Here is a 27,693-nt window from a genome sequence, read left to right as displayed (position 1 = left end):
TTTGGGTTTTCTGACAGTGCCTGTGGAGCCATAGTTGGGGACACAGTGACAGAGGAAGAGATCTCAAGAGGTGACAGGTTAAAAACATTGTTTCTGCTTGACATCTTGGCTGTTAGTTAGAAAAATGGTGCAGTTGGGTGGGTATTTTTTGTTTGTTTGTTTAATTTCTAAGAGCAGAAAACAGGTTCCAATGAAAATTCTGAGAGACTCAGAAATGAGGAGACATTTGGAGCAAGGCGGGCAGTAGCGTTTCATTAAGAGAATTGTGCAGGTTGTTAAATTGTGAGGTTGACATGTGCTGTAAAAGGCTGTTTTTCTTTTGACTCTTCTTTCCTTGCCATACCTCAGGACCTTTCTCTTCTCATTATCACCTCCATCAGAGTTGGAGCTGGGAAAGAAAAGGGAAATGTTCAGACATGTGCCTATTTGCATATGTACTTCTCTGAGTTAATGCCAGGATAGTATGAACATTTTGTCCAGTTGTATAGAAAAGCCAGTTTTCATCTTATCATTAATGTAGTATTTTATTTTCTAGCATAGAATGGTATTACCAAGCTTCTCTTAACTGTACATTACAAAAAGTGTCTGATTAAGGATGTTCTGGATGGGTTAATTAGTGCAGTGACTATTATTAAGCAAACTGCTTGTTAGGCATTATGCCTATTTGATCTTAGTATTGATGTGAAGTAATTGACCATAGAGCTACATTTAGAAAAACTGAAACAAAGGGTTTTTTATTTTTATTATGGCAATACATTTATATTAAACATGTCTATGAAAATAATGAGTTTATGTTGGAAGATCAGAATAGGCTTTGTGTGGGATGGTGGATTAAACTTTTTTTGTTTTTACAAATGTTAACAATGCATCTGTCCAGTTGGTTTCAAGACCAGTCGTATTGAAATAAAACAGTAAAAAATCATTTCAGTTTCTCTCTTCTTTATTGCTGCAGAGTATGTGAAAACTTCAAGTGTTGGTTACTACCCCCAGTTCAAGGTGGCATTCTGCTAGATTCAGCTAATTTCCTGAATCCTCCTTTGGTTGACAATCACTATAATAAACAAAATCCATTAAAGAAAAATGTGAAAATATATTACAAGCAAAGAAAGCATAGTTCATAATCACCTTCTTTCAGGGATTGGATTGTTATCTATATTATTTATTGGTATTTTTGTCCAGTGCTATTATTAAGTTCTCCTAGTTGTAGCATTTCCATAGGGAATTTATTCTGGGAGCTAATAAATTATACCGTCAGGGAGTTTTTCTTGAAATTCTGCTTAAATTTTCCCATTCTTAATTTCATCTCATTACTCCTAGTGATGCACCCCTTGTACCAGGCTAAATAATTATTCTTTTCCTTGGAGACTCCTATTATGCACCCCTCTAGTTGTCACTTCACCAGGCTATTCATACTTAGCTCCTTTAATCTGTCCTCATAAATCAGGTTTTCCACTGCCTTAATCATTATTATTGCTCTTCTAAGAACTCTCTAATTTTCAAGTGTACACAGTTCTCAGGTGCCTAGAAGACATTAGCATTGGCACATTGCTTTAGCCTAGCACACGTAGGGTTGCTTCTCTGTGCGATAGCATCCAGGACTAAGCAGCATCAGTGTTTTTTTTTTTTTGAATCTTATTATCAGCACCTGCTCTTCTTGTTAAACTCAGAATGGTCTAAGTAGTGTTTTATATCCGTCCTACTTTTATTCAACGTCTACTTTCATGACTTCAACTTAAAGCAATTTGTAAGTTGCTTTGGTTACCATAATTCTTTATGTTCTGCTTCTTTCTGGATCTTGTTCACTATGAAGTCATGTAAACTGTGTTTACAACATGGATATTATTCATCCTTCAGAACATTTAGGAATGTATTGAATAAAAGCACCTTGCCCACACATAAATTCCTTGTCAGTGAACAATCTCCATTGCCTTCAACCCCATCACCTATCTTTTTTAATTGAAATTTTGCTTACATGCTATCCAACATAAATGGATTTTATGAATAAGATGGGTCATGGTACTCTTTTCTTAAAGAAAGTACATTATTTCCATGCTCATTTGATTTTTTTAAATTTTCCTTTTTATTGCAAATCCTTCACACACAAACTTAGTAATTCTGTTACAATCCTTTTGAAGTTTACTAGACAGTCTTTATCTGAGATAAAATAATAGGTTACTTCTCTTGCTTTATTGTTGCCTTGCAGAAATTGTCTTAGTCATTTTTGTTTCCTTTTATGACAATTAAAGGAAAGGTTTTCTTGTTTTGTAGCAGTTCTTTAGACCTCAGAATTTTACTTGTGTTTCAGGAAGGAAGTTAGTTTGTTCCCTTAATAATTTGGAATCCACACAGTCTGAAAGTAAAGTCTGTAAATACTCAACTTCCTTTCCATTTTAAATCAAGAATGAGAGCACACTAGGAGTATCTACCATTCTTATGGATTTTTAAAAATCTATCTGTATATAATCATTATTAATTTCTTGGGGTGTGAGGGGGTTTTCTGTGTTTACTTGATTTTTCTCAAGATATTTGAATTCAGGGCCCAATGTGATAGTGTAGTGGCTAAAGTCCTCGCCTTACATGTGCGGAGATCTCATGTGGGCACCAGTTCTAATCCCGACTGTTCCACTTCCCATCCAGCTCCCTGACTGTGGCCTGGAAGGGCAGCGGAGGACAGCCCAAGGCCTTGGGCTACACACACGTGGGAGACCTGGAAGAGAGTTCTGGCTCCAGATTGGCTCAGCTCTGGCCATTGTGGTCAGTTGGGGAGTGTACCGGCAGAGTATCTTCCTCTCTGTCTCCTTCTCTCTTCAAAATCTGACTTTCAGCAAAAATAAATACATTTGAAATCAAACCAAACATTCAAAGACCTTTATAAAACAACCATAGGTGTATCCAAAACATGGCTTCTGATGCTGGAAGTTATAAGGCAGACAATAGCCGAAAACCTTGCATCTCCAGTCTTCCCTAGTGTTGCTCACCAGCCCTTGTTGTCAAATCTGATAAATGACATATACCCATCTCCGCAATGACTGTGCCAGTTCTTTATTGCCACCTCTACTCACCTCTTTCTTTTTTAAAAAAAAAGTTTTATTTATTTTTATTTAAAAGCCAGAGTTACAGAAGAGAAGGAGAGGTAGAGATCTTCCATCCACTGGTTCATTCCCCAACTGGCTGCAACAGAGCTGTGCTGGCCTGAAGCTAAGAGCTAGGATGTTCTTCCAGGTCTTGCCTGTGGTTAGAACCTAAGGAGTAAGACCATCCTCTGCTGCCTTCCCAAGATGTTAGCAGAGACCCAGGTCAGGAGTGGAGCAACCAGGCCTCAAACCAGCATCCACATGGGATGCTGGCACCCCAGGCAGACACTCAGATGCCCCACGCTACAGCACCAGCCCAACTGACATCTCTTGAAAAAGCTGATCTGCCCTAGCTTCAGTAGCACAAGCTCATATTTGTCACACCTGCCATTTAAAATGGTTTGGTTGCTTTGTTTATTTTTTCCCAGCTTATTTTTCTCTCCAACTTTGCTTAACTTTGCAAGAAAGCTAAGTTTGCTCTTTTCTCAAAGGCTCTACTTTCCAACCAACACACACAAAGAATCTTGCTGGTAACCACATGTTACGTTGTTTTTCAACTTCCATCTGTTAAGACTTTTCTATTTCTTTTGAATCCTACTTCCCTTCCTATCAAATATTACCAAAAGAGTATCCCTGTATCCATGTGCTTTAAAAACAAATCAGCTTTTACAGACCTAGTGCGGTAGCCTAGTGACTAAAGTCCTCGCATTGCATGCTCTGGAATCCCATACGGGCAACAGTTCATGTCCCAGCTGCTCCACTTCCCATCCAGCTCCCTGCTTGTGGCCTGGGAAAGCAGTCAAGGATGGCCCAAAGACTTGGGACCCCATACCCACGTGAGACCCAGAAGAAGCTCCTGGCTCCTGGCTTCAGATTGGCTCAGCTCAGGCTGTTGCTGTCATTTGGAGAGTAAACCAACAGACAGAAGGATATTTCTCTCTCTGTCTCTCCTTCTCTCTGTAAATCTGCTTTTCCAACAACAAATAAATAAACAAATAAATCTGTAAAATTCAGCCTTTACTTCCCCACCACTTTTCTACCTGTCCTCTCTCTTTCTCATGCCTAAATACTAACCTGCAGTCACTGGGACATGATAAGGCACCAGGTTTCTTTCCTCTGCTGTTGTAGCACTGCTTTAGTGATTTATACCCACTTTCATGCATTTTTTTTCTGATTCTTGATTTTCTTTTCATGCATTCAATGAGAGATGTTGATACTCTCTTGAATTATCTTTCTACACTTCTAAATGTTCCTTGTTACTCTCCATCCCCCCCTTATTTTTTTTTTCTTTTCTAACTATTACTAAATGCATATATTGGCCATTTCTCCAGTTATTTCACAGATGGAGGTAAAAGGCCAAGGCTCCGGCTGGACCTCAGGAACTGCAAAGAAGCATTCAGTTGTTTGAGTGCCTCCATGGCTACAGACTTCACGTACCAGCCTGTATCCAGCAACTTTGGGTTGCATGCTAATCCCTAAAGAGTTGATGCTCCTTCACGCCCCTTTTCCTTCAAGCAAACTTTTCCCAGATTCTTCTTGTTCTTTTGTAAAATTTTTCAATTAAATAGACTAAAAATCTCTCTCCATCTTTACTGATGATCCTGAAATCCCAATCAATCTTTGGTTCCCTAAAGTGTAAGAAGTGTCTATCGTACGTATAGTATGTCCCAACATATTTTAGCTGTTCAAGTATCTCCCTCTCTTCTAAGTGCTGATGGTTCATTCCACAGTATTCTTGGGAACTGATCCTCTGTTTGTGTAGCTCATGGGATTTAGGGGACAATAGAATCATTTTTTTAGAAATATGGATTTAGATTCTCCAACTACTGGTAACAGATATTGAACTCAATATGACAAAACATTATGGAAATATTGGAGAAAATAATGAAAAGGATATTGAAATACACTTCAGAAATTAGCGCTGTTTACACAATGAAAAGATGTACAAGTGCCCAGAAATACAAAACAGCCATGTGAACAGAGATGGAAATTTTAAGCAGTTTTTTAGGATAATGAACAAGTAACTTGAAAATAAATGCTTGACCGTGTGCCTATTTGAAACCTGAAATGGAAGTCTAAAAAAAATGTGAAAGAGGAAAGCAGCAGGACATCTTCATCTCTTTCATGTTTAGGCTATACGGGATATGTATTATATGTCTATGGCCATAGAAATTCTGGAAACCATTCAAAGACAATCCAGACTAATTTTAAACTTTTGATTTTTTTAAAGATTTTATTTTTATTATTTTTATTGGAAAGGCGGATATACAGAGAGGAAGATCTTCTGTCCGATGGTTCACTCCCCAAGTGAGCCGCAATGGCCGATACTATGCCAAACCGAAGCCAGGAGCCTCTTCCGGATCTCCCACGCGGGTGCAGGGGCCCAAAGCTTTGGGCCGTCCTCGACTGCTTTCCCAGGCCACAGGCAGGGAGCTGGAAGGGAAGCGGGGCTGCCGGGACTAGAACCGGCGTCCATATGGGATCCCGGGCGTGCAAGGCGAGGACCTTAACCACTGCACCACCGTGCCGGGCCCTAATTTTAAACTTTTGAATTGCAGTTGATGACTACAACTATTGTACTTTTTCTAGAGTTTTTGTTATAATGTTTCTATATTTACTTAGTCTTAAAATTACCATGTTCTTACAGGAAAATAAAGGACACATTTTACATATTTCTTTCACTAAAAATGTGTTGCCTTTTTTTTTGTGACAGATTCATGCCCAAGCACAAAACAGCCCATCTGCAGAAGATGCTCAGCCTTAAAGAAAATGGTGGTGCCCCTCCATCCATGGGCCCTCCTTTCCAAACAGAGCCAAGAGAGTCTGGGAATACACAGAAGAATGTAAAATCACAGGATGATGTACAGCCTGGCCTGCAGGTTGCACAAGAGGAAATCCTAGGTATCTCATTGGTGCAGGAGACAGGCTTGGCAAAGTCCTACTCATCAGCTAATTCAAGCTCTCATCTTGGAGAAACTCTGCGAAATCTGACTCTCACTCCCTGTGGCATTTTGGGTGAAGTTGATGACCAACAAAGACCATTGCACATTGTCTGGCCTCATAGGTGGTAAGTGAAAACATGCAAATGTAATAGGAGTTATCAAATCGATAAGAAAATATAATCTGATGACCAACTTGTTAATTTGGTTTAATTATAGCTTTCGAAAAGATCATTTTAATGTGATGGTACTGCCAATGCAGTGCCAACATGACCCTGTTCCATGTTTTTATACTAACCGTTGTGTGCCCAGATGACACTGGTATTACAAATAATTCTATGAAGTAGTTTGGTCTACTAGCAATAGTGGCATAGCTCTTAGAAGAAATACGATCTAGCTCAAGAAGTTTCAAATTAGAAAAACTGGAATCCATTTTATACACTTATGCAAACATGTTTATCACAAACCTGTCTTGTGTATACACACTGATAAAGCATCTTAACCATTAAAACAGAACAGTTTCCATTCTTTACTCCTTTGACCAGTTTCAGCTGGGTGGCTTTGTTTGGCTAGTCATGATATCTATCAGTACATTTGAAATGTTGTCCCTTCTCGCAAATGCCTCTGCATTGTGCTAAGCAAAATACTTCCTAGCCAAGTCTTTTCTAAACAGGGGGAAATCAACTGCAGCACATAATCCCTCTGAATATAAACTCATAAACTTAACCCTGGCTCCTATAAATTAGGATTTAAGGAGGTAAAATGTCCCGATAATCTTCTGGTATTAAGTACGAACATTTTAATCTAGTTTTTATTCCTCCCAGTTAGTTTAATCTGCATGTGGCCTGATTAGAGTTCACCTCCCCCACAGATTATGGCCTCTTTATTGCGGAAATGCGGAGCTGATCATTAGGTCTGATTTTTCGAGAGCCACAGTTTGCAGGTGAAGTAATAAGCATACCACACCGGCCGGGCAAAGCGCCTTTGCTGGGGATTTGACTTCCGGCACATTAAAACTCCAGAAGCTCTCACAATTGATCTGCAGCATCTGGTACCTAAAGGGATTTTTGTCTTTGACTCTAAGTGTATGAATGTGAAATTTAGATATTGAAAGTTGACGTGCAGCGTGCTTTGGATTTGTGTGTTCGTGCGTCCAGCATTTCAGCAGTGCCTTTCTAAGGCAATAGCGTTTGTTTGTAACCCATACTCATGTTTTACTTGGTATGTTTTAGTGCTCAGTATCCGTTTATGTCTCTTTCAAATTCTGCAGGACTGGCTGAGATTAACGTGTGCAAGGTAAAATCTGTGTTACCATTTACTACCTGCTGGAACGCTTTTCGTTTTTTTCTGCTTATCTTTAGTCATCTCGGAAGCAATCTTCATTGCAGGAAAATCAGTTCTAAAAAGTTTGGTTCTGGCTACATCAGATACATCAGAACATTCAACTAAATAGTTTGCAGTCTGCTGCTACAAAACAGCAATACAGGAGAAAGAATGAGAAGCACGGTATTCAATAGTTTGCACGAAATAAGACAGAGTTATGTTAATAAAATTAACAATATTAAATTGAATAATTCCCTCTCTTCCTTTGTATATTTTTGCTTTAATTTAATTTAATTGCCTAAAGTTAGTTGCTTAAAGAGATGCAGCATTATGTTTGTGAACATTCTTATTGTTAAAGCTAAATTATTTTTAATTTGGAGAAGAGGGGAAAAAGCCACATCAGCAAGAGTAAATGCCAAAATATAAAAGTAACACATTCATCCTTACGGGTAATATAGTAGAACATTGGAAACTTGGAGGTTGCCAGACACATAGCTAACATTAGGGCTAATTTTGAAAATCTAGCGTGCAGTCAATTTTACTGATGCCTGGGGACATACAAGGTAGAAGCTGACAAGAGAACTAATTTTGTTTGGGTTATTTACTGCTATGCATCATCCATGGGTTCCCGCCTGACACACAGCTATATGAAGGGGGATATTATCACACACTAAAAATTTATGTTGACATTCGATATTTGTTCAATATGTCAGCAGTATTACTTTCATAATCAAAAGAGTAAGAAAAAGAGAAAAGAAAAGCACTTTATGCTCATATAGATATATCTTTTTAATAACAGTCTATAAGGTTAATATAGTTTACCTTTGAGAGTATACAATGAAAACAAGCAGGGTTAGGAGGGGAAATGACAGAAAGCATCAACCCGAGCTGTTTGTTTGCCATTACCTAAGCGAGCCATGTCAGCTCTCTGGCCCGCGTCTGATAGCTATTTGTTGTACAGAGAGCACAGCATAAAAAAAATATCAAACTCTTAATACTATTGTGTGCCCATAACCATCTGTCACTGCTAGCCTGGAGATGAGAGGAAGATTACGAGGAATAAACACTGAGCCGCCGAGCATTGGTAAAGCCTTCGGGCAAAAAACTCTTGTGGGGACATCAAAGACATTCTAATTCCGAGGCAGTCAAGGATTACAGTGTGTAACCTGTGCTGACAACAGATAAATGACTGGCAATATTGTGCCAGAGCTGTTGGGTCCTGCATGGAGTACTGATGATGATGATGATGATGTTATCTTGCAGAATGGACTCTGCTGGGATAATTTTATGATAAAACACTTTTTTCAAATGCCACTGGGTCTAGGCAGACATTTACTAGCTACAGGGGTAGCAATCAGTTTCTTCAAAATTTACTGTTCTAAGCCCATTAGAGTTCCAGCGCAGCAAGACTCTTCAATGAAAATCTAAAATGCCTATATTTTCTTTAGGAGAATATATGCAAATGTTGTGAGCTGAACTCCTACCCTTTAGTGGTACATGCTTTATCATCTGATTTATGTAAATTTGCTCATAAAAATACAGCTTATTTTTAATTGGTGAATATGAATTAGAAAATTAAGATTCTGGTTCAGCATTCATCAAACATCCCCAGCTACAAGCACACATTTATTTAGACCCCTGATCATATGGGTAGAAATCAAATAATTGACCAGTCAATATGAAATGTATTCAGAAGGCAACCATGGTTTCTATTAGAAATGACCAAGGTTGCGTTGCTTATTCAGCCCACTCGGTCTGAGCCCCTCCACCCTCCAGCCCACACATGTGATGTATCCTGGTCAGTAACGGGAGCTGCTTTAACTACCTGCTGGAAGATGAGGCAAGAGGCATGATTAGCATAGGCAGCTCCATTGCGCTGCTGTCTTAGCTAGGTGTGTGTTCTAGAGAAAAGGCATTTCTGGGGAGGATGTGTCGTTGGTTGTTTCCCCTTTAAACGTAAAGTAGAAATGGACACTGGAGAGGACAACAGGGTCCTCAGACCTTGTCATCACACTTGCCTAACCAAACAAAAATAAAGCCCTTCTCCTCATCATAAAACATATGCCCATGAAATCATGCAGTTGCCGTAGCCAACGCTAAAAATGAAGTGATGCTGACCTCATTGTGTTAGTTCCACCCTGGGATCATGAATGGTCTAAAATATAGTGTTAGCCTCTAACATATCTTGTACTAAGTCAACCAAATATAGAGCCTACTTGCTAGGATATGTATCAAAATCAAAAGTGACATTTTCTAGAAGATACATTCTGGCTTTAAATCTGTGTTAAAATGTCTGTGCATGAGAACAGGCCCTTAAATGCGATGCTTGCCCCCTCTTTTCCGTCTTTCTGAATCTGAGCTTGTCAAGGATTATAGTGTGCAACCTCTGCTGACAGTAGATAAATAACTGACAGTATTTTAACAGAGTTGCTGAGTTCTCTGCAGAGTAATTTGTTTTCTCCTTTCTACCCAGTCTTTAATGTTTTCTTATAAACATGCATAGCAAAGACACAGTTAATAGAAATGACTTAAAGGAAAAGACTTGCCAAAAAAAAAATAGACAATAATTGGCAGTTCCTGTTGTTAATATTTTAACTATTGTTTCTGACTATTATACAAGTATTGTTACATTGTGCCAAGCTCTAGCCTTTATGTAAATATTCTCTACATTATAATGGACACAAAAGAGTCTACTGGAGGGAGAGAAAGCATGAGTTAGGCAGACAGTATAAGATCACGTTTCACATTTTGCAAAGCTTCAGGGGCTCTAACACTGATCTCAGGACCCCTTCAAGATCTTAAAAATGAGTGTGACACCAATGAGTCCTTGCGTACTGAGATTATACGTATCAGTATTGACTGTGTTAGAAATGCAAATGGAGGGAAAAATTTAAGTCTATGTTATAATCATTTAAAAATAATAGGGTGACTGTTTGACTTAGCAATGAAGAGGACTATATCCTGCATCAGGTTTCCATTTCTCATCTTCTCGCTGCTGTTTCCAGCTTCCTGCTAATGCAGACCGAGGGGAGTTGAAAATAATGGCTCAAGTAATTGGTACTCATCTATGTGAGAGACCTAAGATTAAGCTTCCAGCTCTTGGCTCTGGCCCCAGTCGCAGCACTGGTCGTCGAGGGCATTTAGAAAGTAAACCAATGGATAGGAGTACTTGCATGCTCTCTTTCTCTTTTCCTGTCCCCTTTTCTGTCTTTCACTGTGTGTGTCTCCCTCTATAATGGTTAAAATAGTAACAGTGAGAACCATTAGCATTATTTGCCAGTATGAAAATTAACTGTATTTTTTTAAACCAAAAAAAATAAGTGACATGTCTGAACATTTTTAGTGTCTTATGTGGAAGAGTTGTCTTTTTGTTTTAAGATAGATTTGCTTGTTTATTTGAAATGCAGAGCAACAAAGGAGAGACAAAGATCTTGCATTCACTGGTTGACTTCCCAAATGACCACAACACCCCGGGCTAATCTAGGCTAGACAGACTAGAACTGCATTTGGATGTGGAGGTGACAGGAGCCCAAATACTTATGCTGTATTGGGCATTGCAGTGGACAAGTTTAACCTGCTGTGTCTCAAAACAGGCCCAGAAAGTTGGATTCTTATAGAAGCTTAAATACCCAATCTGTTGCATTATATTGTTTTTGTGCAATGTAATGAAGAAAAAGCCTATCTCACAAGGAAATACAGTTCAAAAAGAAACACATATTTTAATGTCCTGATCAGATTATTATAGATATTTTCTTTGACACGGTACTGGAACCTATGACAAGCAGGAATTCCTTAAAGATTAGTTCAGTATGGAATCAATGAATTCTTCATGGTGTGTAACATGAAAGTTTGAATGGATTTTATAGCATCATGAATTGGTTAGTAAGAAAATACAAATTCACTGAATTATATAGATCTTCTCATTGTTGACACCAATCATTTTACTCTTTCTAAAACATCAAATTTATTAATGTTGTCACTGATCTCATAAGAGAAATTTGAGTCTTGGGAAGCTGTCAAGTTCATGGTGTAGACAGAAATTTTCCAAAGTTCCATTATTCATTTAAATTCTGAATTTTTCATCACAGCAAATATACTAATTATTCCTGGAAGTAAAAGGCTTACATGGTTCATATTTGAGAATATCTCTTCCAAATGCTCAAAAACGATTAATTATGGTTGTCTTTCAGTTTTTGCTTCTCCAAGTAAACTTGGTATTTCATGAAAAATGTAGCTGTTTTAGCTCAGAACTCAAATCATATACACTTTTTTAAAAAACAACCATTGTACAGTGAAAGTGCTTTATGTCTATTTTATCATGTGGAATAGAGACATTTATTTCAAAGGAGTGAAATTGAGTAAATTTAATCATTTTGCAGCTTTTTTGGGGACACTCCTAAGCCAAGCTGACCTCTCTCCTTTAATTCAGGTATTAATGGTTACAATGTGGTGCTTATTCATTTTCGTGCGACTGCCTTGATTCATGCTCAGGCACTAGCAGTTGCACCCATCAGTGCAACACAATGAAGTAGGTGAATCATATCTTAGTAGTATTATCAAAATAGTTCCCCTTAGCAAGCTCCTTGAGAACGTCTTGAATCCTCCTACAAATTCTAAAATGACCCTTTGTGAACCACTGCCAAATGGAATGGATAATGACATGTTAAAAAACATGGCTGCCACCATAATTTTTTAGTTCTTTCTTGCCTTGACTTGTAACATATTATGTTGCAGTTTGGGGCTTAGCAGTTGTTAGCAAATAAATGTGCATCCTACATAAGAAAACCCTCTCGGATCAAATAGGATTTGCCTCATATGAGCTAAGTAGTTAGGAAGCCATAGGATAGAGATCTGCGATATAAGAGATTCTGTTCTGATTTTAAACCCCCGTGAGTAGCCTGTAAGTGGGTGTATTCTGGTTAAGAAAGATAAGAAAGGCGTGGGCCGTGAGGCATATTAAGGAGTTTGAAATTATTAGAGTAGCTAAAGTTATAAGTTCTACCATGACCTCATCACTTGAGATGTAGGGAAATGAGCAGAGCTTTTCACTCAAAGTAGAATTACTTTTTATGATCTATGTGGTGTTTGCAGCATTTTTCATAAAGTAATGATAAATCAATTTATGCAAAATTGATTACAGTTAAGGATGTGAATTTAGAAAGCATGAGACCCAGTCACTGAGAAATAAAAACAGACTTGAAGCATGGTTAGGTAAACCACTTCAGTAGAATGTGTACCTTAATATTGAAGTAATTTGATATACTGTATTTTTAGCAACATTAAGGGTTTCTAACTGAAAATAAATGGTTGGTATAAAAGGGAAAATTATGCTTTATTACTTGATAGTAAAACAATGCTCTTTTTTCATTCTTTAACTCTCTGAGGTTTAAAAATACGGGTTTGACAGCCAAATTGATATCTGCCTTCTGAAAGGAAACGTGTTGGATGATTGGATCATGGGTTCTTTGGGCCAAAGTAAGCTTGTCCAGATTTCTTATTGCTGAGAAAACTTGGAAAGAATTTGATAGGTAGTCCATCTTAAATCACCCAGATTTTACTCGTCATTACAGTATCATAGAATATTTTGGAGTTCAAAATTCAGACATTGCCATGCCAAAATGGAAACACAAAGGGAACGATTTGGTTTTTGAACACTGAAATTCTTCATTCTGTTTTTTTATAAGTCTCATTTTTCTCAGAAAAAAAGACCTGCCAGAATAATAGTTCTGGAAAAGATGATAATGTGATCTGGTCACCCATCTTTGGGTATGCCCTTCCAGTGCCTTGACCCTGTGCCGTATTTGTCCCCATGTCAAAAAACGTGATGATTGCATAGATGGTTTCCAGTAACACTATCTGTTTTTCACAGTTAAATAATCTTTAATGAAAGGAATGTCTACCCCATAGCTAATTATTAGAAGTAGCTAATTTTCAGATTCATTGGGAATACTATCTAATAGCTTTTTGAAAGAAATCATCTAGCCAGTTCTGTATCTCTCCATCAATTAAACAGTCAAGGCTCACATGAATAATAAATGTCAAACTGATGACAGTCCTTCCTAATTCAATGCTAAGTTTTTAGTGCTTTACTTGGGAGTTTTCTTGTCGGGGTGGGTAGACAGTGGGAGTCATTTTAAAGAAGACTTTTTACCTGCTTTTATTTTTGAAGAATTTCAAATGTGATCTGGTTTTTGGAAAAGAAAAGCTCTCTAGAGAATCTCATTAAAATCTTTGAAAAATATGCAGCCAAATAAGTTGCTAAAATTACTGTGTATTATATCACCTAATATTTTTATCTTGTTCTCTAACATAGCGTTATTTGACGAGTCCCTAGAAATAAGTTCCAGAATTTTAGTAAGTAGTAAGAGAATAAGTATTAGATCATTCATGACCAGAAAAAAAAAGTGTAGGACGGGCTTTACCACATGGTGGGTACACCATCGATTGGGATATGTATACTCCAAATTTGCGTGCTTGGTTTGAGTCCCATCTACTCTGTTTTCAAACCAGCTACCTGCTGGTACACACCCGGGGGCTGCAAATTATGGTCAAACACTTGGACCTGTGACCCTTAGTTCCAGCCTCTTAGCTGCAGCACGGCTTAGCCCTGGCTATTGTGGGCATGTGGAAAGTAAACCTGAGGATGGAAGATCAATCAACCAATCTTTCTCTCTCTCTCTCTCTCATTCTCTCTCTAGTAAAATGAAAATAAATGTGTTTTATAAAAAGTCTTATCCCAGGGCCCAGCGCAACAGCGTAATGGTTAAAGTCCTCACCTTGCATGCCCTGGATCCCATTTGGTGCTGGTTCTAATCCCAGCGGCCCTGCTTCCCATCCAGCTTGCTGCTTGTGGCCTGGGAAAGCAGTAGAGGATGGCCCAAAGCCTTGGGACCCTGCACCATGTGGGAGACCTGGAAGAGCTCCTGCCTCCTTGCTTTGGATTGGCTCAGCTCTGGCCGATGCGGTCACTTTGGGAGTGAACCATCAGACGGGAGATCTTCCTCTCTGTATATCCGTGTTTCAATAAAAATAAATAAATCTTTTTTAAAAAGTCTTATCTCAAATCCCATCTGTAATATTCACAATTCTACTACTAAGTATCTTGGTACTTTCCAAACCATTGAACATATGAGAAACGTACAGACTGAACATCCAGTTTCTGATTTCCTCCAGAGTTGTTTTTAACTGATGCTTTGTCAGCATAGAGAACTTCCACTTAGATTCATTAATATCTCTGGTATTGTTATCTCCAGAAATCATAAACTAAATCCATTATTACCCTTTCCTGCATAACATGGTTAAAATTTCTTTAAACCTGACTCATTTCATAAACATGGTAATAACTGCAAAAGAGAATCTTTGGTTATAATATGCTTTTGACAGTTATCTTCAGCCACTCAAAACCCCTTTCTGCCTTTGCTTCCTTCTGTCACTATTCCTTTGATCCAGTTCTTATACTAGAATTTACTTAACAACACACATCAGCAGTAAGTGCGATGAAAAGCATATGTTTAGGTGATACATATGTATGTTTGATGGATAGATGTGGGTGGACAGATAGATGCGTGGGTGAATAGACATATGAGTAGATAAATGGGTGGGTGAATATGAAAATTATTTACTTCATTGCACATGTTTATCTCATGTGCATGATTGTTGGTGTTGGTTTCAATGTGTTTCTCATTTCTAGTCATTGAGCCTCTATCTTTACCGTCTTTGTTTCTTCTTATGCAGTGAGCCACACAATCATGTAATGCAACTGTGCACATCCCTACTCATTTCAGGTTTTAGTGGACATCATTTATTTTAGGTCCTAACATTCTTAATGATGTGTGTGTGTGTGTGTGTGTGTGTGTGTGTGTGTGTTTGGAGAGATTTTTTTTTCAATAGCAGCTTGCCAAAATACTTGGCCTATAGTCTTAGTCAACATTATTTAATATTGATGAAGATGAATTATAGGGTGATTTTTTTCTGGGGGGGGGGTGGTTGACTAATACCAACTCAATCATTCCTGAAGAGGACAAGTGTCTCTTCCTGAAAAGAATGACAGTGAGAATATAGGCACATTTAGCTTACCAGTGACAGGCAGACATAACATGGTCAGCACTGGTTTTACAAAGCTTATGTTTTTGTAGTTTTTTCTGAAATAAGTTTATAAAAATTATAATTGGAAATCCTTCAGTACTTTGTGAAAATAATATGATTCATCTTAACAGAGGGAACTGTGGTGTTTGGGGAGAAAGATTCAAACTGATTAAAACCACTGTAACTGTTTATTATCAATTGAAAGATACAGTCATGAGCAGGCACTTAATAGAGCAGTTAAAATAGCAAATAAAGATGTCTGCATTCCATAACACCTGGATTCAATACCCAGCCCTAGCTCCTGACACTCGTTTCCTGACTCTGCAGACCCAGGAAGGCAGTGCTGATGCCTCAATTATTTGTGCTCCTGTCATTCATGTCAGAAACATGGATTAAACTTCTTTATTCTGGCTGTTGCAGCCATTTGAGGAGTGAACCAGTCAATGGAAGAACTCTTTCTCTCTCTCTCTTTCTCTCTCTCTTCACCCTCCCTTTCTTCTACCTCTACCTCTAAATATTTTGTTAAAAGAGAAGAAAAATAAATCTGGAAGGGAAGATTCCTGTAAATCATTTTGTCACCTGCCCTTCCGCAGTAATTTAGATGTTAATTCATGTGAAAAAAAGTGTTGAACTCACTTTTCAAAGTCTTACTTGAAATCCCATACAAGTGAGTTTTTTGGCTTTTCTAGATTACCTGAGATTCTGTGTCCAGATTTCTGTTTTCTGTATTTGTTTTTTTCTCAATCACACCAAAGAATTCCAAGGTAGAATAGCAGTAACTGTTATCAATTATGTAAGGTTTTCTATTCTTTTCCTCTTGTATCGTCTTTATTGGCTATGCAGCTAATTGGCTATTTCAGCACTCTTCAGGCTAGCATCATTTGTTGGTTAAACAAAGAAGGAGGAAATTCAGTAGCACAAAGAGGTGAAATGTTTGAGATCTGTTCTGACTCTGATATATATCTCATTGTGCCTATCTCCTGTTTTAGGAAATAATTTATCGTGATCTTAAGCGAAAGCATTTCTCTCTTTGCTGTCCTTTTTCATTAATTTAGATATGTTTCTAAGATGAGACATGATGTTACTTCTAATTATGGTTACATGTAGTTAATTCCCTTCTTTTTCCCCAAGCTTGGTGTGAAAGGCAGTTTCCTCCCAAAGAGGCGGGGGGGGGGGGTGGCTATTGGGAGGGGAGAATACAGATAGAGCTGATCTTCATGTTGCCTTAGCAACAGATTTATTTATTAGGGGTTGAAATGACATGAGTTAATATACCGCATACCTGCTGATCGGCAAACTCCCCTATTTCAGCTGCAGTTGACAATTAAGTCCTGGACAGCTACAGCCAGGGGTTAATGTTCCTCATTAGGAGAACTAGGTCATTACTGGGAAATCAAGGCACTTAAGGCAGCATGAGTAAAATACAAAATTCAGCATCTAGAGGAGTGAGGCTTTTTTATGTTAATTAACCTTATTTTCCTAGGTTTAAAAAAATCTTATATGCACATGTCAGTGGATCAATTAATTGAAAAAAAGAGCTAGTTTACTTTACTCTCTAAGTTGTCTTCATTTCCTTTGCAAGGATTTCATTATTTTATGGAAAATTCTTATGTCTATATGATGAGTAAAAAGGGTATTAAAATTAAGAAGGGAATCATCATGGAAATCAGCTTTACCACAAGGGAATGAGCAAATAAAAGCCTTGGAAATGAAAATAAATAAGCTTTGCTAATACCTCACCTAAGGAGCAGAATATAAGCCCATTGGAGCTGAGAGATATTTAGAGGGACTTCTTTGCTTCTTTATTAAGCAGTTACATAGTTATTTGACCTTCAGAAATAGAAACTTGAGAAAAGTGATTCTGAGTGATCTGTGTGCATACGATTTGCAAAAAGTGACAGAGCAGTTTAACAAACAGTAACTTTTCAGTTCCTTATTGGCTTTTTACAATACCAATGAAAGTAGTTATATTAGTTGAAAATTTTTATTAAAACGTTTGAATGGTGCCTTTTTGATCAGTTGGTTACTTTATAAATAATAAATCAAACCCCTTCTAAAAGTTTGTTTTCCTATTTCTTTAAAGAGCCTTTATGTTGTAAGATGGATATTTACAGAGTAGAATGAGATTTATTGCCCACAATCCTATTTTATCTTCATTACAATACACTGTGTATTGAAACCAGCTCTCACCAGTTCTTTCGCTTCTGGTGGCTTCCTCTGTGAACATAATCTAGGTTAAAGGATGCTCTTAGTATCTGTTGTTCCTAAAACACTGCCTCTTCACCTGAAAAACAAACATCACTGTACTCCTTCCACATATGTGCTATATACGCTGTCATTACTGTAAAACTCATTGAGCCCCAGAGAAACTATCTAGAACTTTCAGTCATTCCTCTCTCCACCAAAAGAAACGAGCAAATCCCCCTTTAGCTGATTTTCTCTGATTCACTTCCCCCAAGTCATCTTCCTGTTCCGTAGGTGAAATCGGGCCCTAAGATGCATAAAGAAATTTGCTAAAGAAGTACCACTGTAGTGAGTCAGTTACTATCTTGTGTATTGCCCCTTACCATCCAGCTTTGCACAGCACTGATGTCCTAGTGGCTTCTCCCAGAAAAGTTTTTCCGCTTTCAAATTAAACATGGTTCATGGTCAAACCCAGTGTTAACAAGAACACTTTTTTTTTTAAGATTTATTTATTTATTGGAAAGTCAGATATACAGAGAGCAGGAGAGACAGAGAGGAAGATCTTCTGTCCGATGGTTCACTCCTCAAGTGAGTGCAATGGCTGATGCTATGCCGATCTGAAACCAGGAGCCAGGAGCCAGGAACTTCTTCCAGGTATTCCACACGGGTGCAGGGTCCCAGGGCTTTGGGCCATCCTCGACTGCTTTCCCAGGCCACAAGTAGGGAGTTGGATGGGAAGTGGAGCTTCTGGGATTAGAACCAGCACCCAGATGGGATCCCAGCGCATTCAAGACGAGGGCTTTTAGCTGCTAGGCCACGCCGCTGGGCCCAACAAGAGCACTTTTAAAGGACAGATTATTTCAACAATTTTAGAAGTGTTGCCCAAGAATTAGAGTTGTAGAATAGGGAGATACAGAAGAGATTATTAGGTATTCCCCAACATTTCTCAGCTTGTTAGGAAAACAGTTGGCCCACATCCTCCAGGCTCTATACTACCACCACCCCTTTTTTAATGGCAATAATTGGTTGAGTCTTATCCAATAAATGCAAGCAGAAGTAATTCTAGATTAAATCCAGTCCTGGCCCATACAAGTGTCCCATACATGTTCTTCCATGTCCCTGTGCCCTTGTGGGTGGGAAGCACAGAGGGACCTGCTAAAATGATTGCCGCATTTACTTGAGTGCCTGAATGACCCTGCGGAAGAGGACTCTCTTATCTATACGCCAGCCTGGTAGTACTACATGAGCTTTGTTTATTTATTGTTCCATTTGGTGAACTGAAGCTGTTTTATTGTGCATGAAGCCATTACAGTAATCCAGACAAACACTTTAGTGATTTCCTAAGGTAATAGCAGTGCAGAACATAAGTAATGGTCAGAATATACTTTAAAAGATTTTGGCCCGACTAGATAATTAAAGGTGCTATTTCCTAAGATAGAGACCAGCCGGAGAGGAAAAGATTTTAGAGGTTTACATTTCTATGTGACATGAGCATTCATATAATGTACTATTTGTCAGAATGCACATTTAATTTTCATCTTACTATAAATGATTTATCATTTAGATTATAATAGGCATTTACCCTGGTGAATAATACTCTTGAACATCTTTTTATGCTTTTTGGCCACATGAGTGTGTTAACATTTCCACGTAGTTTTGTTCTTACTGTTGTTCACAGTTTCTATCGGGATATTCCTGTTCTTCCTACTGTTGATGTATGACAGTTCTCATTTATTTTGGATACTTCACATTTTTGTATATTATTTTGGATATTTCATATTTTTCTCTTTGCTTGTACCTGGTCTTGTTGTATTCAATTTCATATATTAGTTGATTACTTATTATTTCCAACTTTTTTGAAACATAACATTTCAATGTATTTGTTTTATGAGTTGATTTTCTACCGCACTTCTTGGTTTCACTGTTCTGTCTGCTGGATATTTCTCATGTGAATATTTTTCCCCTGTGACTTCTTCCAGAGTTTTTATGATTGGGCAGCAGCTTGAGTGGTATTTTAGATATCCTGTCTTTCAGCTCTTTCATTTTTTTTTATCATCCTTTGACTGTAATTGTTGGTATTAATAAGTGGTTTGTCATTTTTATTGTCTTCCCTATCATTATGACTTTTTGAAAAGCTCCTTTTTGAAATTTTTCTTGGTTTTTGTTTAGCAGTTTTTCTATAATCGCAAAATTTGCCTTCCTATTTCACAAAGGAAATTTATATTTAGTTAATCTTAAATCAAAGACACCCTTTTGGAAATGAAAGTTGAAATTTCAAATTAGAATCTACTACCCAAGTCTCTTATTCTTGTGAGCAATCCCAGGAGTTAATTAGACATTTGGTAATTATTAACATGCATATATTCACTTTCTACACAACATTTTAAAGCGTGTTTAGTTATAAAACTCATATGACAGCTTTATGTTTCTTGATTGTAAGTATTAAAGCTATACTAATTCTTTGAATAGCAGGTTTGCCTGATTCTAGTTTTAGCACACTAGATTCCAGTCTCAATGTAATTACGGGCAAATGCAGTTCCCAGCTTTGTGCTTCAAATGAGCTACCTACTCTATGTGCAGTTTTCTTTACAACATGGGAATAATGTTATCTCCATTACAGTGTTGTCCTGAGAACTAGGGACGCTGATGTATGAAAGTGGGTTAACGGTTCCTGACAGCATGTAGGCAGCATTGTTAAGTAGTAAGTAATACGGAGTACTTTATTAGCACACATAGGGCTGTCACTTGGGCTTATTATCTCTTATTGGTTTAAAATCAGGTTCTTTTCTTACCCCTCTTAAAAAAAGAAAAGAATCAGCTAAATAAAGTCATCTTTTTTTGTCTTCATTTCCAGCCTACCCAAAACAAAGTACATACTGTACAGAAAAATGGATTTCGACTACGGAGCAAACACTTCCAAGGAGCAGCATCTGCCTTGTAAATGAAGTCTATAAAAGGCTACCAAATGTCCCTTCACATTTGGATGATTGTTAGAGCATTACCAGACCTGGGTGGAATGTTTTTGAGGCGCTTATATCAAGCACCCTCACTGTCAATATCACAAACTATTTCCGAGTTTAACAAGATGGCTGCCGTAAGCTTTTGCTTAGAAATGACAATGCCTAAAGTGGCAAAAAGATACCAATTAGCAAATAGAACACCCAAGTAGACATATATCAGAAGAAGACATTTAAAAAAAAGTGGCACTAATCATCAGGGAAAATCAAGTCAAAACCACACTGAGATACTATTTTGTTCCACTTAGAATGGCTACCATCAAGAAAGAAAAATGACAGTAAATGCTGGCAGTGTAGAGAAAAGGGAACCCCTGCACTCAATGGGTGGGAATGTAAATCAGTACAGCTATTATGGAAAACACTGTGGAAGTTCCTTAGGAAATTAAAAATAGAACTCCCATATGAACCAACAGTCCCACTTCAGGGTATATAGCCAATGGAAATGACATCATCCTGTCAAAGATGTGTGGACTCCCATACGTATGGCAGCGTTATTCACAATAGATAGACCATAAAATACTATTCAGTGTGTGTGTGTGTGTGTATGTGTCTAAAATGAAACCCTGCCATTTGCAACAACTTCCATAAACCTAGAGGACAAAATATTATATGAAATAAGCCAGGCACAGAAAGAGGAATGCTGGGCCTGGTGGCGTGGCCTAGCGGCTAAAAGTCCTCGCCTTGAATGCCCCAGGATCTCATATGGGCGCCGGTTCTAATCCCAGCAGCTCCACTTCCCATCCAACTCCCTGCTTGTGGCCTGGGAAAGCAATCAAAGATGGCCCAAAACCTTGGGACCCTGCACCCATGCGGGATACCCAGAAGAAGTTCCTGGCTCCTGGTTTCAGATTGGCATAGCATCGGCCATTGCGCTCACTTGAGGAATGAATCATTGGACAGAAGATCTTCCTCTCTGTCTCTCCTCCTCTCTGTATATCTGACTTTCCAATAAATAAATAAATCTTAAAAAAAAAAAGGAGGAATGCCACCTAATCTCACTCATTTATGAAATCTAAAACAGTTAATTTCATGCAAGTGGAAAACAGAACAGTGGCTCCCAGAATGAGGAGAGGGAGGAATAAATGTGGAGAAGTTATTTGGAGGATACATAATGCCAACTAGATAGAAACAATAAACTCTCAGATATTTGTTGTATAGTATAATAACTGCAGTTATTGATGATATAGTGTATTTTTCATAAAGGTAAAGAGAATGGACCTTATGTATTCTCATCACAAAATCAGCAACTGTATGAGATAATGCACATTTTTTAATATTGTAAGACTTTTTTTTAAAAAAAAAATAGTTTTTATTAGAAAGTCAGAATGGATTGACAAAGAGAAGGAAAGAAAGATCTTCTGTCTTCTGGTTCACTCCCCAAATGACAGCAACAGCCTGAGCTGAGCCAATCTCAAGTCAGAAGCCAAGAGCTTCTTCCAGGTCTCCCGTATGGGTGCAGGGTCCCAAGGCTTTGGGCCATCCTCTACTGGTTTCCCAGGCCATCAACAGTAAAGTGGTTCAGCTAGGATATGATCCAGTGCTCATATGGGATCCTGGCACTTGCAAGACGGGGATTAGCCACTGAGTCGTTGCACTGAATCCAGTAATGTACTTTTTGTTTAGCAAAAGTTAACCATCCCATGTTATATTACAAAACATCAACCACTTCGTAATAACAAAAAATGTTTCCTGTCTATGTCTTAATGAACAAATTTAAAAGACATTCAACAGAAAAGCATTTAGAAGTTAGGTGTAATTTATACGTCACAAAATCCACGCATATTAAATATACAATTCAGTGACTTTTAGTAAGTTTAGACTACACAGGCATCACCACAGTGCAGTTTTAGAACATTTTGGCCACCCCCAAAAGAGTCTTCGTGTTCCTTTGCAGTCAATCCCTGTTTTATATGTTGGCCCCAGGGACTATGCATTGCTTGCACTTTCTATAGAGGTACTTTGTTGGAATATTGCATATAAATAGACTCTTACAATCTGTGGTCTTTTTCATCCAGTTTCTTTTATTCAGGACAGTGTTTTTAAGCTATACTCTTGTTGGACTGTGTATTAGTAGTCCTTTCTTATAGTGAATATTTCACTGTATGCATACAACACATTTTATTTTCATTTCATCATATGAAGAACACTTGGAGGACAGTACTCTGGTGAGCATTTGTTTAGAAATCTTTGTATAGAGTATGTTTTCGTTTTCTATGGCAGGTACCTAGAGGTGAGATTGCTACATCTTCTGGTAACACTGATATTTAACTAGCAGATAACTTTTAAGGACAATATGTGGTTGTTCCTAGGTTCCCATTTTAAAGAAATGTTTGTTGAGATGCCTCTAAAGTCAGGAATTGGAACTGTCACGTATCCACTGTAATCCGAATGAAATGTAGTCTGGACTTTTAAATTCTGCTTGTTATCCATAAAACAAAAATGGGCTTTCTTTCAAGTGTCTTGGGGGGGTGGCGGAGTGCGGGGAACAAGGTCTCATATCTTAATCACCTTTTCTCCCCAGTATGTGCTTAAAGACTGTGTAGTAGGTAGCTACAAAAATTCAAAGACCGAAGAGAAAATTTCAGTCCTAACAGGAATACTGGTATCCTTTATACTCCATTTAAGGTCTCTATGTATTTCCAGTGCTCTCACTATTGCCCACAGTAAAACACACCTGATTTCAACATGTTGCTTTCTCCTCAAACTCTTTTACACACCTGTTCATGATACTGTTAAGGGCTTATTTTTAAAAAGAAAATACTTATTATTTGAACATCAGAGAAAGAGTGAGAGAGAATTCTTCTACTCACTGGTTCCATCTCCAGATGCCACAGTGGCAAGGGCTGAACCACGACAGAGCTGGAAACCTGGAGATTCTTCCAAATCTCCCACATGGATGGCAGGGCCCAAGCGCTTGGACCCCCTTCCACAGCTTTTCCAAGGGTTCCACAGCATTCCAAGGGAGCTGGGTTGGACTCAACGGTTGAGCAGGACTCAAACAGTTGCCCATATGGAATGCTGGCACTTCAGGAAGCAGCTTTAACTGACACAACAGCCACAGCCTGCTGATAGGTTATTTAATCAGGATTTTCTGTCTACTGCTTTTAAGATCTTATTGTTGTCTTTGGTGTTTTTCACTTCTTAGGATTAGATTTTAAAAACAGAAATCCAGGCTGGGACTGTAGCATAATGGGTAAAATCCCTGCCTGCAGTGCATCCCATACAGGCACAGGTTTATGCTTCAGCTGCTCCACTTCTGATCTAGCTCCCTGCTAATTCACCTAAGGAAGCTAGGGATGATGGCCTAAGTCCTCGGGCCCCTACATCCGCTTTGGAGACCTTAAAGAAACTCTTGGCTCCTGACTTTGGATGAGCCCAGCTCTGGGAATTGAAACAATGAATAGAAGACCCTCTCTCTGTTTCTCTCCCTCCTTGACTCTCTCTGTAACTCTGTCTCTCAAGGAAATAAGTAATTTTTAAAATAATCTTACTTGAGGATCCAGCACAATAGGTCATTGACTAATCATCCTTCAAGCACCAAATCCCATATGGGTGCTAGATGGTGTCCCAGCTGCTTCACTTCCCATCCTGTACCCACTTGGGAGACCCAACATCTCTCTATTGCATTATTTACTCTACACCCTACTTTGGCATATACTTAGGATTCTCATCCCTACTAATACAGCCATGTCTGCTTAACACCTTTCTGGCTCCATTGTATCATCTTTGCACTCTCCAGTTTGTACCAACCCATTAGCATCCTCACATGATTTTGTTCACAGTCCTTCTGTGGTTTTCATTCTCTGTGTAAGTGATAGAAACTCTGGTTGCCCATTAAAAGAGGAAGTCTTCAAAATGAGGAATGCCCTTCCACCTCATTCCAATTAAACCAGAATTTCTGAGGATAAAGCCTTTGCATACATTTTTTTTTAAAGAACATACAAGATAACTACAGTGCAGCCTGGATTAAAAACTACTGATACACAGGGAAATTTTTTTTTAAAGAATTGCTTTCATCTAATAATTAAGACCTCACAGGACACTTCTACTGATCGTGGAGTACACAGAGGAAATAAACATGTGCAAGCTCACATGCTGAGGGATTCTGATTGAATTGGTCTGAGACGGTGCCCAGGTATCGCTATTTTCAATACTTCCTGAAATTTGCAACAGGTAGTGTTGAGGGCCACAGACTGTATTCTAAGCTGGTGTGAGGTCACGGGGCTGAGTGGGAACATAGGTGCTGTAGTAAGCTGGAGAACAACTCCCACTCCACAAGGGACCAGCTTTCTTTAAGTTTTTTTTTCCAGCAGCATAAACTGCTGCTTTGTTCCATTTAAATAATCATCACACACCACCCCCCCGGGTTGACCTCCTGTTTTGTCCCCCATGATTGGTGATTGGTGTCCTGGTGATTGGAGGATATGGGTGCTCGGAAGATTGTCCTCCTCTATCTCATGTAAATGTCTCTTAAGGCCTTATTTATCCTGGCCACATTTGGGAGAAATTAGATAAAATAAAGCTGAAAATGAATAAGCCATTTGGTAATTTGGCTTTATAAATGCCACAGTCTGTGTTATGATGGATATTTGTTACATTATGGAATACATAATTTTAAAAATCACTATGTAGTTGATAGGTTAGAAAATAGCAATCCATGAGCTAGCATTATGGTGCGGTGAGCTAAGCTGCCACCTGCAATGCCAGCATCACATGTCAGAGTTCTGGCGTAAGTCCTTGCTGTTTCAGCTCCCTCCTAATCTACCTTGGAAAATGACGTGGCTCAAGAACTTGAGTCCCTGTCACCCATATGAGAGACCAGGGTGGAGGCACAGACTTTCAGCTACCGCAAAGACAAACTGTGCTGTTGTGAACATATGGGGAGTGAAGCAGTAGATATTTCTTTCTCTATTCTATCCCCCTTCCAACAGGTACATTTTCTTAGTCTTTGAAAAAAAAAATAGTAAGGGTGATCATGTGGAAGTTAGACACTCGGAGGTCTCAACTATGTGCTTTACTCAGATAACATTTAAAAAAAAACACTGAAATTGATTGGAGACAGTTATAGTTGATAACTGTTATATATTAACATAGTTGATGACAGTTATTGTTGATGAAATGATTAAGAAGTAAGGAAAAGCAAAATCTCATTCAGATTTGGGCAGTGGGGAAGAAATATCACTAAGCATGTACTAAGTATAATAACTGTACAGGCAGGCCACATCCATTGCTTAACCTGGAATGTGTATGTGCAAGGCATTTATTTAAAAACACATGAGACTGATGTTGCCCATTGAGATGAAAAAATTATGATTTAGTATCAGAGCCATGTTAAGTGAACTTCAACTGCAATTCTTAATATCATTCACATTTTCCATGTATTTATCTGAGTTAAGGAAACTGTCATCCCTGTTTCAGCTGATACTAGTTTGTAATGTCTAAGCACAGACTGTAAACTGCCTGGTTTGAAACCCAAGTCTGCCTCATCACATTAGGGGCTGTAGACAAGTTCCTTACCCAAGTTCAGCTTCAGTTTCTTCTTCTAGCATATGAATAGGAGATTGGACTATCCCTCGGGGGTTGTAGTGGGGATAGAATGATCTAATCCATCCCATGGCCTTGGAGCAGTTCCTGGGTCACAGATATACTCTATACATTCCTGCTAAATAAATCATGGCTTAGGAGCATCAGAGAAAACAGCATAGTCTCACTTGACATGTCCACACTGGCACCTTCTGAAAAGATTACTGTTGGGCTGGTTTTTAGTGATCACCTTCCAGGGCTGACATCTTTTGCACTAAGTTCCTGTCTGCCCACAGAATGCACTGTCCCTTCCAGTGCATAGTGCAGGGACCTCTCAGCACCTGCCAAGCCATGTTGGCTCTGTTATGTTACTTGCTTATCTTCCTTAGCTGCTTGGAAAGTCAGCCTTGCATTCAGTTTATGTTTCTCTATTGTTCTCATTGCCGACTGTGAGAATGTCTGCAAAGCTACTACCTCTCTGGGTTCTGGGGGGGAAAGAGGCTAGGGTTGGTCTTTCATCACACTAACTCCCTGTTATCCTGCTTCTCTGTCCTCAGCCTTGGATGCCCACTCCAGAATAGCCTATTGGGGGAATGAAATGAAGTGGGAGAAAGAGAAGTGTTGAGAAAAATCTGTTACTATTCCCCAAGACCAAACTTTAGACCTCAGTTTCAGAATTTGAATGTAGAGCTCAAGGGTGATATGTGTTTTCTTATTCTTGCACTTCTGCTTAATAACCTTACATTAAGACGGAAGCTGCAGAACACCATCGTCCACACTGATGGGAGGTGAAGGAGTGCAAAGATTTTGCAAGAAGGAAAATGACAAGAAAATATATACATTAAATACATTGATTTATATTTCAGATATATTGCCACATGTATGTTGATATGATTTCATTTGAGACCCTGCTTCTATGAGTTCTCTGATCATTGCAAAATAATAGGTGAAAACCCAAAACTAAGAAGCAATTAATTGTGCCTGGAGAGTCAAACAACAGCTAAGGGAGGGAAGATAATTGAAAGTAGGATTCTATCAGACATGTTCCCAGCTTCTGAGCCTCATACATGACCAGGGTGACCTGTATTCTGAAAACCTAGACTCACCTAGAACTTGAAATAGTGTGTCTTCACATTTCTATATATAAGGCTGCAATCTAGGTAAACAGCCAGAAGTGCAGGGTTCCTGGTGTCTGAGGCTGTGTGTGCACCAGAGATAAGTTCCTATGAGCCTGTAATTCCTAGGCCTTCCCAAGGTCTTAGAAAACTATTTTGTCCTCACCCCTCAGTGCTGCTCAACTGAGGCTGTTACAATAATTCTATTTAATAGTCTGCTTCCAACAAATGTGAAATAACTGTAGTATTTCCATAGAAAACACTGCCTGGTCTCTTTTTATATATTATTTACCTTTTTAATGGCATGAGTTTTTCCCCTCTTAGGCAGAAGAGTGTAAAATTCTTTATTCCGATGTTTCACGCAGTTCTTACCCTACCTGTACACTCTTCACATTTCAGAATCTTTCCCTGTAGACCTTCCTGCTTTAACCAT

At 38.6% G+C, this 27,693-nt stretch overlaps 1 protein-coding gene across 5 annotated transcripts in view; it reads left to right on the top strand.

The window, feature by feature from the left end:
• Positions 1-27,693, top strand: part of GTDC1 (glycosyltransferase like domain containing 1) — a 275,754-nt gene that overhangs the window by 205,905 nt on the left and 42,156 nt on the right. For 4 of the 5 annotated variants that reach the window (XM_040971529.1, XM_040971530.1, XM_040971531.1 and 1 more), the window contains one exon: positions 5,788-6,141. The exons of the other annotated variant lie outside the window; for it this stretch is intronic. In XM_040971529.1, the coding sequence (XP_040827463.1) occupies positions 5,788-6,141 (354 nt within the window). The remainder of the gene's footprint in view (positions 1-5,787; positions 6,142-27,693) is intronic. 5 annotated transcript variants of the gene reach the window in all.

This window comes from Ochotona curzoniae, unplaced genomic scaffold, assembly GCF_017591425.1.
Source record: "Ochotona curzoniae isolate NIBS_2020 unplaced genomic scaffold, NIBS_Ocur_1.0 contig_2210, whole genome shotgun sequence".
NCBI classification, from domain to species: Eukaryota; Metazoa; Chordata; class Mammalia; order Lagomorpha; family Ochotonidae; genus Ochotona; species Ochotona curzoniae.
Note: the sequence above shows the minus strand (reverse complement) of the source record. Positions and strands in the feature narration are given on the sequence as shown.